We start from the raw sequence: 12,254 nt of genomic DNA, 5'->3' as shown, positions 1-12,254 counted from the left end.
GCATCTTTGAGAAAACAGTACAGTCAGTAGCTTATGACACACACACACACACACACTCTCAAATACACACACCCGCGCACACCCTTCCCCCAACCTCTCCCAACTCCCCCGAGAAGAGTGTGCACGCTCAGCCCACTCAGGTCTCAGTGCATTCTGTGTTGGTGTTTGTGAAGGGATCAACCAGCCACTACACAGCAATGATTTTTTTTTTTTGGAAGTGTCAGACACCTCTCTGTCTGTCTCTCACACTCACCGCCTCAGAGTCTTCAAATCCATGAAGGTACAAGTTATCGTACATGGAGGAGGGAGATTCCAAAAAGCAGCTCTCCGGCGCAAAAAAAGAAGAAAGAAATTAAAACAAATAAAGGATCAACCTGTTCCAGAGAGGGTGGATGATGAGCACAGGGGAGTGACAGAGCCCACCAGCAGCCTCCTCCTCCACATGAAGCTACACAGCCAGAGCAACAGATTAAAACAAAAAGACAACAATAACAAAAGATTTAAAAAGAAAAAAAAAAAAAAAGCTGGAGGAGGTCTGTGTGTTTTCCTGATGCTCAGTTGGATGCTACTGCCCCCGATTCGAGCAAGTGTTGGTTCCCATTATAAGGCAGCCTGGCTATCCCCAAAGGCAGAGCGGACCTGGCATTTCATCTGCCTTCCAAGCTCCGATCGCATGAGCCAATCCCTTCTTCCAGCTCTGGCTGATGACAGAGATGGGATGCAGTCTGCCGATTGGCTGGAGCAGGCTCCAGTCAGTCCAGCCTGGCTGGATGTGAATACGGAAGGTGGGGGGGGGGGGCAAGTGGGAGGCGGGGTAAGGGATGGGAGTTATGACTCTTTTTTAGAGAGCCGGTTCTTTTGCTCTGGCTCACTAAAAAGAGCCGGCTCTTTTTTTGTTTGGTCTCAACTGGTTCCTCAGATTGTTTGTTACTTAAGTTAATTTATTACCAAATTATGTGTATAGTGTAAAAGGACGGTGGGAGGTAACAGTGCCAACAACCACAACACTATGCTGCAAAACAAAAAAATATATTATAACGTAATAACATCTTATAAGGATATTAAAATGTGTCCAGATTATACATTAACTAATAGTCCTTATCCTTTCTAATGCATGTAGTTTTAGTGACGTGTGTATTAATACTGAAATATCGATACTTCCAATACCAGGTCTTTATGCTCTAAAATCGATTGTCAAATCAAAACATCGATACTTTCGATACTTAATTCGAGGTAATGTAGGAACACAGTGGAAAATAACTAAACTATTGAGTTGTGGGAAGACAAGGAACCGTGTGAAACACCTCAGGTTAAACCACAACACAGAATACAAGGCATTTATGATGAGGAGGACAGAAGAGGAGAGAACAGGGTCACAATTAAGATGCAACCAACAAGAAGACACCAGCTAACTAGCCCAGCCAACAGCAGTAGGTAAGAAGTGATGGGACATGCGGCTACACTTTCAACCAACACTTCCCCCTCTGTTTACCAGACACATTAGGGTGTTTACACAAAGTATCGGACCGGTATCGCCGATATCAGCCTGAATTTTACTCAGTATCGGATCGGAAATCGGTGGTATCGAACATCACTGCCTTAGCCCCTCCCCTCCACCACCGCTCAGTGTGGACACAGACGTCATCATACATCTCGACCAATCACATTTCACTTTAACAGAAAAAAAAAACCCTAATCGGCTCCCAAGGACGTGAACCGGCTCCGGTCGTTCACTTCAAAGAGCCGACTCGTGGAGCCGGCTCGTTCGCGGTCCGCGCATCATCACCAGGCGGGGGTGTCTGCAGCCCGCGAGCATCATTAACCAGCGGCAGCCTGTGTGGATTCCGTGCATGGATACGCGCGTGTGAGGTAATCTCTCACACTAAACACCCATTTGCGAGGGTTGACATTTAATTTACACGCAGCACAGTGGCAGCAAAGGTGAGCAGCTGAGTGATGATGCTTTGGACGGGGAGGGGGGAGGAGGGCCCGATGCTATTGATGCTGCTGCCCCGTTACGACATGCGCTCGTGCCTTTACAGCTTCATGAACACACCGGGGGTCATAAAATCAATGCATGAAACGTCTGTTACAGGGGAAAGTCATCACGTGCAAAATCAATCAAAAAGAGCTACAGCGTTTAAAGGCTGAGGTCTGACAGCTTTCACGGATGATCTGTTAAACTGGTAAACGGTGGCGAAGCTGCTGCTGCTGCTGCTCTTATAACTGTTCTACACAGTGGAAAACACATATTGAGTGTAAAGCTCTTAATGAATTGTTTTCCAGCATTACATAATATTTATGTATATATTTTCATCTTAAAATCCAGATATAGATTTTAATAATGAAAAATATTCTAACAATATTACTTAGTATAGTAATGCTATAACCCTTGGAAATTAGGCAATCTATACTGGGACTGACATCAACAGATTAAAAAAAATAAACAAAGAAAATGCTGGATTTAAGTCTTTTCCCTATTATTGGTGCACATGCTCCTCTTGTCATTACTTTGACTCTATATTACACAGAGAGAGAGAGAGAGAGAGAGAGAGAGAGAGAGAAATGTGAGAAAATAACTTTGTTCCTGTCAAATATATATATATATATATATATATATATATATATTTATATATATATATAAAACAATAACAGAGATTCAGGTGATACACAAAGTGGAGCAACACCGCCCTCTCCTGGAGAAGTTACAGTAGAAAACCAAGCAGCAATCAGCTGATGCGTCTTTATCAAGATTTATTTTTTTCCTTCGTCTAATTAAACAGTATAAGAATAAAAACACACGATTACTTATGTGAGAAACATGTAAATAGATACTGTACAGGACATGAAGGAGATAAATAACTAACTATTTTTTTTATTATTATTTTAATTTTGTCTACATCTACAGTTTCCAATAGCGTTTTCTTCTTCTTCTTCTTTTTTTTTTTTTTTTAATGTGCAATTGAGCTACAGTGACCAAACAATTAACCCTGGGGATCTGTAAAGTCTAAGTCATCACTGTACTACTGACCCATATGTCTCTGCTAACAGCAGCTCTCAGCAGGCCCCTGCAGCCCATTAACGTTAACTGCTACAGAAGCATGAGATTCACCAAAATTATGCACTGAGGTCCTGGATTATTTCCCGTAGCAACTACAATATACAGAAACTAAGTAAACACTATAGATGTAAATAAACAAGATAAATAGAAATATAAATAAAAACGGAAACAGAGCAGCAGGAGTTGTGCAAGTTTGCACAAGAAAAACATGCAAAACGCTGGGTTGTACCAATCACACAGCTCCACACACACACAGCTTCAAGCAGAAGCCCTTGAGAATGAGAGGTGATTTATTCAGGCTGCGGATGCATGGCACGATACATCCTCCCCACATACTGTGAGTGTCATGCCGCTGGAATTAGTTACCGCTACCGTATGAGATTCAAGAGATTGATCGGCACTGACGCACTGAGAACGAAAGCACAAATGTTGTTTGGACATAAATAATAGAGAGGGAAAGAGAAAGAAAAAGATGGATTAAGGATCAGCAGCTCAAGAATGTTTTGTGTGTGTGTTTTTTTTAACACTAACCAAACCAGCTCCTTCAGTTTTTATTTCAGAGCATCTGTTGGTGACGCCCACTACAAAACAAATACTCACCTGCATCAACTCAACTATCCAGACTGACTATGGTGTTAAATCTAACTATTTCAAGTCACAGGGGAGATATCAGGATCAGAGCTCAGTCGCCCACCTACACCTGAAGGACTAGGGGCACTCTTTTTGGCACAAATTTAAAACACACTGTTGTCTTAATCATATGAGATTTGTGTGGACACCATCCACAGATGTCACAGGATAAAAACCTGGAGAGTTTATCAATACTGAAGCATGCAAACTTCGGTCTTTCTGGAGTTGGAACATGCAAACCTGCAAAATGCATTCTGAAGTCCACGCAAGCTCCCTTCTGGTGCATGCTCGATAAAACTGATTGAGCTGGTACATCTCGATATTTAGCACGTGCTTGACTCAGCTCAATTCAATTTTATTTATTTTATATAGTGTCAATAACAATACAAAAGACGCTTTAGAAAATACGGCCTGAGACTCCCAGGGTAGGAATAAAGGTGATGGTGGTGAGGAAAAACTTCTTTAAACAGGAAGAAACCTTTAGCAGAATACATCCAGTATGGAGGGATCCATTTGTCTACGGTCGGCCGAGTACAGAAAGAAACAGATCTGATGTCTACTTTGAATTGGAAATCGAAAATAACACAAGTAAATACCCTTAAACTCCCCTCCAGTCACTTATAACTAAAGAAGCCTTTTGTTTAAGTTAGCAGATGTAATGTTAAAGCAAATTATTAGTTATAGAATTATCAACAGAAAACCGTTTTTAACAGCTGACGATTTGTTTTCTTCATCAGCCAGAAGTCTATTAATAGAAGAGACAGAAAGAGAAAGACAAACACAGGCCTCGTGAGGAAAGAATTGGGTGAGAGCCCATGAAGCCGAGAAGACAGAAATTCGAAATGCATTATCTCATTTGTGAGCACTTTGTCACAGATTTACTGAGGAGGTGATGTTCTTGCCGACCGGTATGTGGTACCAGCGGGGCGATGTGACCGTGTGGCCATAAGTAATTCATGAATTAAAGGCTGCTGAGTTGAGCCATGTGACCCACATAAAGGGGGATTAGCAGCGGGAACTCTCGTCCTTATCACTTTCCAGACTGCTGGGCGAAAAATTAGGTTAAGGGGGATGTCTCCAGTGTAATTAAAATTAAATTCAAGGGTGGCACTTTAAGTTCTGTCATCACAGAAGGGGAATTTATTAAAAATGCGGAAGCATTACATTTGTTGTACACTTGGTTTCAGATTTACTTTTCTAAGGCTTTAATCCAGGCGTTTCTAATGGGGATCTTCAATGTGCCATTTACTCGGCACCATTTATCCTATTTGTGTCGAAAAGGTCGTTTTATGGTCGGCTTATAAGACTCATGAAACATTTAAGAGTCTGAAATTTACACAGGAAATAAATTACATCTTATAAGGATGTGATTTGTGTGCACCAGATTTAATTAAACATGCAGTGTAGTGACTTAGAGAAAACTAAACAAACCTGAATAATGTGGGTGAACTTGTTCAGACGCATGTTCTGGGAAAAACAAGAAACAATGTCCAGCGCGTTCCATATATTTGGACTCTAGAAAAAAATGTATTTTCAGTCACAAATGATTTTCTCAAATCCATGTACTTCAAACGCCAGCCATTCTGACAAGCTCCTGGGTTTCCCACTTGTAGCTTAATTACAGCCACACTGGTGCTCCCCCTGAGTAACACTGCATGAACGCAGTGATTTAATTTAAGATAACTACAAAATATATAATGTATCCAACATGCATGTGCCAATTACTAACTTATGGTGATGTTGACTAAATTTAGTAACATCAGTATAGAGCCCTTCACAGTTTGTAAACATTGGGGTGTATTTTGAGGGGCGGGGCTTGGCTGGAGGCAAAAGATCGCAAACACTACCTGTAAACGCCAGTTAGCATATTTCAGTGTTTCGACTGTTTATTTGGCAAGAAATTGTATATATGTATATTTTAGAGAATATACTAATGCATTCACTCCCTGAAACCATGAATGTTACTTTAAAAAGTTGACTCTGACTGATGGGACTACATTCACCGACCCCTACTCTCTCACTCGCTGAATGGACGATTTGACCAAAGGACACAGAGGTGTGTCAAGTGTCAAGTGAAGCCTCTCCAACAAAGATATTACAAGAAGTAAGTGAAACCACTGTGGAGGGTAATGTAGTAAATGCAACTTCTGCTTGTACACCCCAGAAACATACAACTAACGATGAGTTAGCTAGTGGTTAGCATTAGCGGTAACGTGTAACAAAAATCCCCTGAATAATTATTAACTTAATTTCAGTCACAATTTAGTCTAACCCATAACATTATCCAGGCTGAAACTGATGACACATTACACATTAATTACATATCTTATATGAAGTGTCTCACTCCATTCCTTTCTTTTAATCGCTTTCAACCAAATTTGTTTACGACTGGCAGTGGCTGGTATGTGATAAAACTTCAAGTTAGTGTTTTTGATTTTTCAGTTTTGGCACCAAAAATTACAGCAAGACGACATTTTCACGGTTAAAAGTGACAGTGTTCACCTCCTTCTGTTTCGCCTCCAGCTAACGTCGTGACGTCACAGCCATGTAGGCCATGAAGGGGTCTATAGGCTCACAAAACCGAAGCCGGCTGTGTGCTACACTCTGAATCTTCTCTGGAGATTCAATGTTAACCAATGATGTGGCTCAATAAGTGGCTGAAGACAATGATTTGGAGCATACACGCAAAAAAATGTACCTAAAGCTTCTCTGTGCTGCAGCTTTGGATTATTCCAGAGTAAAGGATCTGCGAGCCCTTGTCCCAGGAAGCTGGATAAAGCAGGAGTCCACTCGGCGCAGAGGAACATCTGTCCGTCAGAGCAGAGCAGAGCAGTGCAACTACACCGGAGATGCATCGGTGCACCATCTGGGAGGATCAGTTTCCTAGCATCACCTCTCTGTAGCAGATCCAGCAATCTGTTCATCCTCTCATGCAGTGACTCAGACTCGTCTTACATTATCTCCTAGAATCTAATGTCCTTTTATTGCTAAAAAAAAAGAAAAAAGAAAGAAAGAAATCACCAGAACATGGGGGGAACAGGCTGACATTTTAAAACAAAGTGGTTTTCTTTTTCTTTTTAATACTTTCTATTAAAAAAACAACAACTTCCTTTTCCTTCCAATAGACGGATCAATAATTTTAAATGTCTCATCCGCAGAGATTCTGTGACACTTATCCTCCCTTAACCCCCTAATACATGGAGTCAGCCTGTAGTAAACTCAGCCTCTGAAGAACTCAAAGTTAAAAGCTGTGACGACACCTTTTTATTTCATATTCTCTGCGTTTCTTTGCGTTTCTCACAGGACGGATTTTTATTCTCACTGGCTTGAAGTGGGTGGAGATCAATATTTAAATCTGAAGACAGTTGGGTTTCTGTTTGCTTATATTGGCAGGACAGTCAGTCATATCTGACCAAACCACACCCACACAGTCAGTGATGAATCACGCTGGCTCGGTTTTTGAGTAGGATTTTTTATTTAATTTTTTTTTTTTCTTCTAAACTGAGTTTGATTCTTGTTTATTTACTAAATTTGTCGGGGAATTCAAGCCGAAATGTCAGTCCCTCTGGTTCAGGACTTAGATGAACGTGATTAACCCTTTGGTTAAAATTCAAAGCTCAAATCGGGGGGTCGGATAAAGAACTGATGCAAATGTAAAATAGTTTTTTTTTTTAAATCGTACATCAAGTAGGATGACAAATATCTCCGGAAGGGAAATGTGTAAGGATAAGAAAAAGCTCTTCTTTCAACCGAGCACTTTTGTGTAAAAAAATGTTTGGCCATCTACTGAAAGGGAGAAGATGTAGCCTCCTGCTAATCAACCTTCTGGGCTTGACCCCTGTTGTTGGAGGGCGGCCGTTGCCATGGATACACGAGGGAATCAAAGAGCCCGCTGCTCCTCGTCTCACCTGATGACGATCACACGGGTGATGACACAATTTGCAGCGGGGGAGTTCACAGAAATCTGTGAGTGTGTAGTAAGGAACGAGAGTGGGCAAGAGCATTTACTTTATTATAATTGTTATTATTATTATTATTATTATTTAAAAATCTCCTTTACAGGTTTTTTGTTTCCTTCATTTATTTTTTTATTTTTAATCCCGCTGACATCGGAATCATTACTATTTCCAGGTGTGAACACACAAACAGGGATTTTTCTAGGTGTTTCGTGAAAAAAAGTAAAATAAAATGCAAAATGTGCAGCAGTGACACAGTTTATAACTGGAACACAAGCTTAGGACCGATCTGTAACCGAACAGAATACCGCACAGATAAAAAGGTAATAAGTATGAAATTAAACCAAAAAATGTTATTCAAATAAAAGGTTTCTGTGATTCCCTACAACCCCCCCACTACATGTGCAAGCCGACCTACATGTAGACATCATAAATCACATGCAGGCTTATTGGATTTGACAAGCCGTCCACGCCCCATGTGAACAACTCTCCAGCCTGATTTGTTCAACTGCATCTCCTCAGAGAGGCGCGCGGTGCAAGCGCGGGTCAGCACATCGATGGGGGCGGCTGAAGTCAGGTATGTGGAAATTGAACGAAGTAGGAGGCGGCGAAAGAAGGCAGACAAAGGTAGCCAATGGCAAACGGCCCCCGAACAGTCCCTGCAGCCTCAGTTCCCTTGGTAACTTGTTAGCGGGATGTCAAAGTCCACGGAAAGTCCCCTCTGTGTTATGAATTACAGAAGGGGACTTAACGCAGGAAACCAATTTGAATTTGTTTTACAGTGGCATATATGAAAAGAGCCGGCTGCATCTGCTTAATGTCGCCTTTATGAATTATACATGGCTGGTGGACGCCTCATGAGCGGCTCAGCCGGCTAGATTCCCAGGCTTAGTGCAAATCAGCGCCACTGATACCGTGGACAACAGCGAAGAGGCGAAAGAGCTCCCGTCTTGGTAACTCATCATCTGACGCCGCGGCAGCACTTGCTGCCACGTTTAGGGGTCGAAGTGAAATTTATGAAGTCATGGACTGGCGTCGGAAACGAGCAATGCAACGATGCACCTTTCACAGTAATGTAATACATCCTCCAAACACTATGATTTCTCTGGCTAATACCATGCACCTGTGTTTCACACAGGAGAAAAATTTATATATTTAAAGTAATAATTACTCTGATTTTATATTATATATATATATATATATTATATATATATATATATTATATATATGTGTATATATATATATATATATATATATATATATATATATATATATATATAAAAGTTGCTTCTACTGAAAGAAACAGGATCTTATATAGTATAGTTTACATTTACTTGACTTTCCCTCTGTCCCGTGTCCATAAAGTACAACCTGCACAATGAACTGAGCCCTGGACCCTCAGATTAGGAGTTAGGGTTAGGGTTAGGGAGCTGTTCAGACGTCTTAACTCTTAATAAGTAACAAATACTGTCTTATCAATTAAAAAAATATATATTTTCCAAACACAAAGCAGCATAAAATCAAAACAAATCAAAGAAATTGCTCAATTATCTTGCACGCTTATTTAAATTCTATTCAAATCACCTTATTTGTCCCTAGGGGGGACTGTTATTTTCGGCAGCAGTGCTTTGCTAGCTTAGTTCACTTCGCAAAAATTACCATTCATGTTATGCATTCACTTTAAATTATTGCTGGTATCAGAGTTCCAGCTGCCTGTCTGATGCGCTGACCTTACAGTTAAAGTTGCTTTAAGTGGCCACGGTCATGAGCAGAGACTGGATGAATGACGCCCTCTTGTGGCAACCGCAACATCGTAAGTGGAAATGTTCTGCAAGGTCACGATTTGTGACATGTTTGCTAATATGTTTGTGTTAATTTTTCTCAGCAGTTTTACAATACGTTTGTGGAAAATGTTGATTAATAAGTTACACACATTAGCCCTCATAAATACAAGCACGCAACTTTCTGTTGAAGATGGTAACGTTTAAACAGTTGGGTTTTGAATTAGTATTTAGAGCAAAGTAGGGCTGGATGGTGGTAGGGCTAAGATATGAATTTTTAATATAACAGTGTATTTGATTACACCGCGTTCGGAAAGTTGCACCGTGAGACACTGTTTCAGACGGGACCATCTTCAATGTAGCGCTTCTAAACACACATGGTGCGACTACGTCACTGCGAGGCGTGGTGAAGATGGAAAAGTCCGAAAAATGAAGCAACAGAACGAGAGGCTGAAAACAAGGTGCCGTGTGCCATGTCGATTGTTGTTGTTTTTTTACGGTGACCAGAAGTCCCTGTTTTTTGGGGACAGGACCCGTTTTTTTTATTTTATTCTCCGAGCTGTAAATGTCCCCAGATTTCCACATCAGCAGTCAGTGCTAACACACCTGTTTTACTACTAGTGTGGGATTATTCTTCAATATTTACTCATCATCACAGTAAAATAGTCATAATCATAATTTTGAAAAATACCATGATTTTTGTGCCACGGGAAACGATGTTTGAGTTTCTGGGCTGAAAAAACACACTTGCAGTTACCGCTTACCACCAGAGGGGCCGCCACAGAGTAGGAAACAGAAATCAGGGAGATAGCCACTTTACTATTTTTCTTTCTGAAACAGCATCCAATGTAATATCACATAAACTCAGCAAGGACAAATAAATAAATAAATATGACCAAACCGGTTTGTCCTACCTGTCTGAGGATGAAGCTGGTGGAGGTGGTGCTGCCGTCGGACCTCTTCAGGCGACTGCGTCTGGAGTACGTCCCCCTGTTGGCCTGGTGAGGCAGAAGCAAAAGCACATATGTGTTTTGTTGTTACCCTCCTTATCTCCTGCTCCCCTCCTACACAAACTCAAGGGCACCTTCCTTTCAGCAACCCCATTACAAACCAGCCTCTCGGCCCCTGTGGTGGGAGGAGGGGGGGGACACAGCTCTGGTCCTCACATCCAGCTGTTTCTCATCGTCTGCGATGACCCGATTATATGACTTTATCAGCATATCACAGCAAAAAGAAAACAAAAAACTGTTTGCTCAGTTTCATGCGTTGCCAGTTTGTTTAGGCGCAGTTAGGTAACACGTCACCTTCAAGAGGAAACACGATGATTGGCTTCACTTTTAATGATGTAGTCCATATTTAAAGACATGAAACTTCAGAACAGGCTTCAAAAAGCACAACCTCAGTGTATAAATAAGATATGTGTCAGTCAACCGTTTATTTTTTTTCTTTTTCCTTCCTCTATAATGAGAACATTTCGCTCACTAATTGCCATTAACATCCACTCAGGGATGTAACAAACATTTATTTGCTGATTCATATCCTCATATTAAATGTCAAATCTTCCCAACACCCAAGGCGACATCTTCAAAGGCTCCAACAAATTATGTAATAAAACAGTCTCAGCTCAACTTCTCTATACTTTTCTCTAAACAAAAGCATTTGTGTTGCCAGGGAGCTGTATGTTTACATCTTTCATATGAGGCAAAAACAGGAGATTATTGCAAAAATGACTAAATCAACCAATACAATTAAAAAAAAAACTAAATTTAGCTACAAAAAGCTAATTTCTGCTGTGGGAACGTGACTTGAACCCTCCCATAGATCATGATTGGAGTTCCATCAGACGGTGCTGAATAATTAAAAAACCCAATTTAATTACTTTTGAGATAAATCAAACTCGCACACTGTTTTTTTTTTTTTTTTTTTTTTTTTTTTTTTTTTTTTTTTGAGCACCTTAAGGGACTTGTTAGAAAAGATAACAAATGCACATTCAGTAGCAGCGTGATGAGTTTTATGTGTATGTATGTTCAGTAAATATAGGCTACTAGGGACGAATGGTTTCCCGGAGAATAGTCTACTTGTTGGGGGGGAAATGTGCTGGAAAAAGCAGAGGTTTTTCGTTTTTTTCTTACCTGAAACGCGGGCTTCTGGAGCCCGTCTCCCATCCCGTGACGGGTGTAGATGTGCCGGGACATCTCAGCCAGCTCGTCGGTCCAGGGCGGAGGCTGCCGCTCCGAGCCGCTCCACTGGAGCTGCTGCTGCTGCTGCTGCTGCTCCGGTGGAGGACGGTGGACCGGCTCCAGCTTTACTCCGGATCACCTCCACAACAAGAACAAGAAGAAAAAAAGGAAACTGGTTTCAACTGCTCCGGCTGCTCGAATCTGCTGCCGCGAGAAGATGCTGCACGCACGGATGATGATGATGATGACCGCGATACATATACTCAACCCTCCCCGCTCCCACCCCCTACCTACCTACCTACACTCCCCCCCCTCCATCCATCCGTCCATCCATCACACGGGCTTTTCTGTGGTGCTGCGTTCAAGGACGAAGCAGAACTTCAGAATTTCCGCCGCGCAACTTGAGGTGACGTAGGCTGTATTGGGAAGGACTGCACGTCACATTGTTTCACTAGTGAATTAACTGTGTTCCTAAAGAAAAAAAAAGAAATATTTAAACGAATTCACACGTACAAAGATCAGCCATAATATTATGACCACTGACAGGAGAATTTAATAACATTTGAACCATCTTGTGGCAATTCAGTTTCTGCTATGAAACTTTTGGACCTGACATTCATTCGTGTGGATGTTACTTATGTTACCA

The 12,254-nt window shown here is 41.3% G+C and overlaps 1 protein-coding gene across 3 annotated transcripts in view; it reads right to left on the bottom strand.

The window, feature by feature from the left end:
- Positions 1 to 11,855, bottom strand: part of cacnb4a (calcium channel, voltage-dependent, beta 4a subunit) — a 39,318-nt gene extending 27,463 nt beyond the window's left edge. For 2 of the 3 annotated variants that reach the window (XM_047601439.1, XM_047601440.1), the window contains exons 1-2: positions 11,561 to 11,855; positions 10,343 to 10,426 (exon numbers count right to left, since the gene is read on the bottom strand). In XM_047601439.1, coding sequence (XP_047457395.1) covers positions 10,343 to 10,426; positions 11,561 to 11,623 — 147 coding nt within the window. In that variant the 5' untranslated portion in view covers positions 11,624 to 11,855. Of the gene's footprint in view, positions 1 to 253; positions 718 to 10,342; positions 10,427 to 11,560 lie in introns of those variants that run through there. The other variant, XM_047601441.1, reaches the window with a different exon arrangement.
- Between the last annotated feature and the right edge of the window lie 399 nt (positions 11,856 to 12,254).

Source organism: Mugil cephalus, chromosome 12 (assembly GCF_022458985.1).
Source record: "Mugil cephalus isolate CIBA_MC_2020 chromosome 12, CIBA_Mcephalus_1.1, whole genome shotgun sequence".
Taxonomy (NCBI): Eukaryota; Metazoa; Chordata; class Actinopteri; order Mugiliformes; family Mugilidae; genus Mugil; species Mugil cephalus.
The sequence above is the reverse complement of the archived record's forward strand: the minus strand, read 5'-3'. Positions and strand labels throughout refer to the sequence as shown.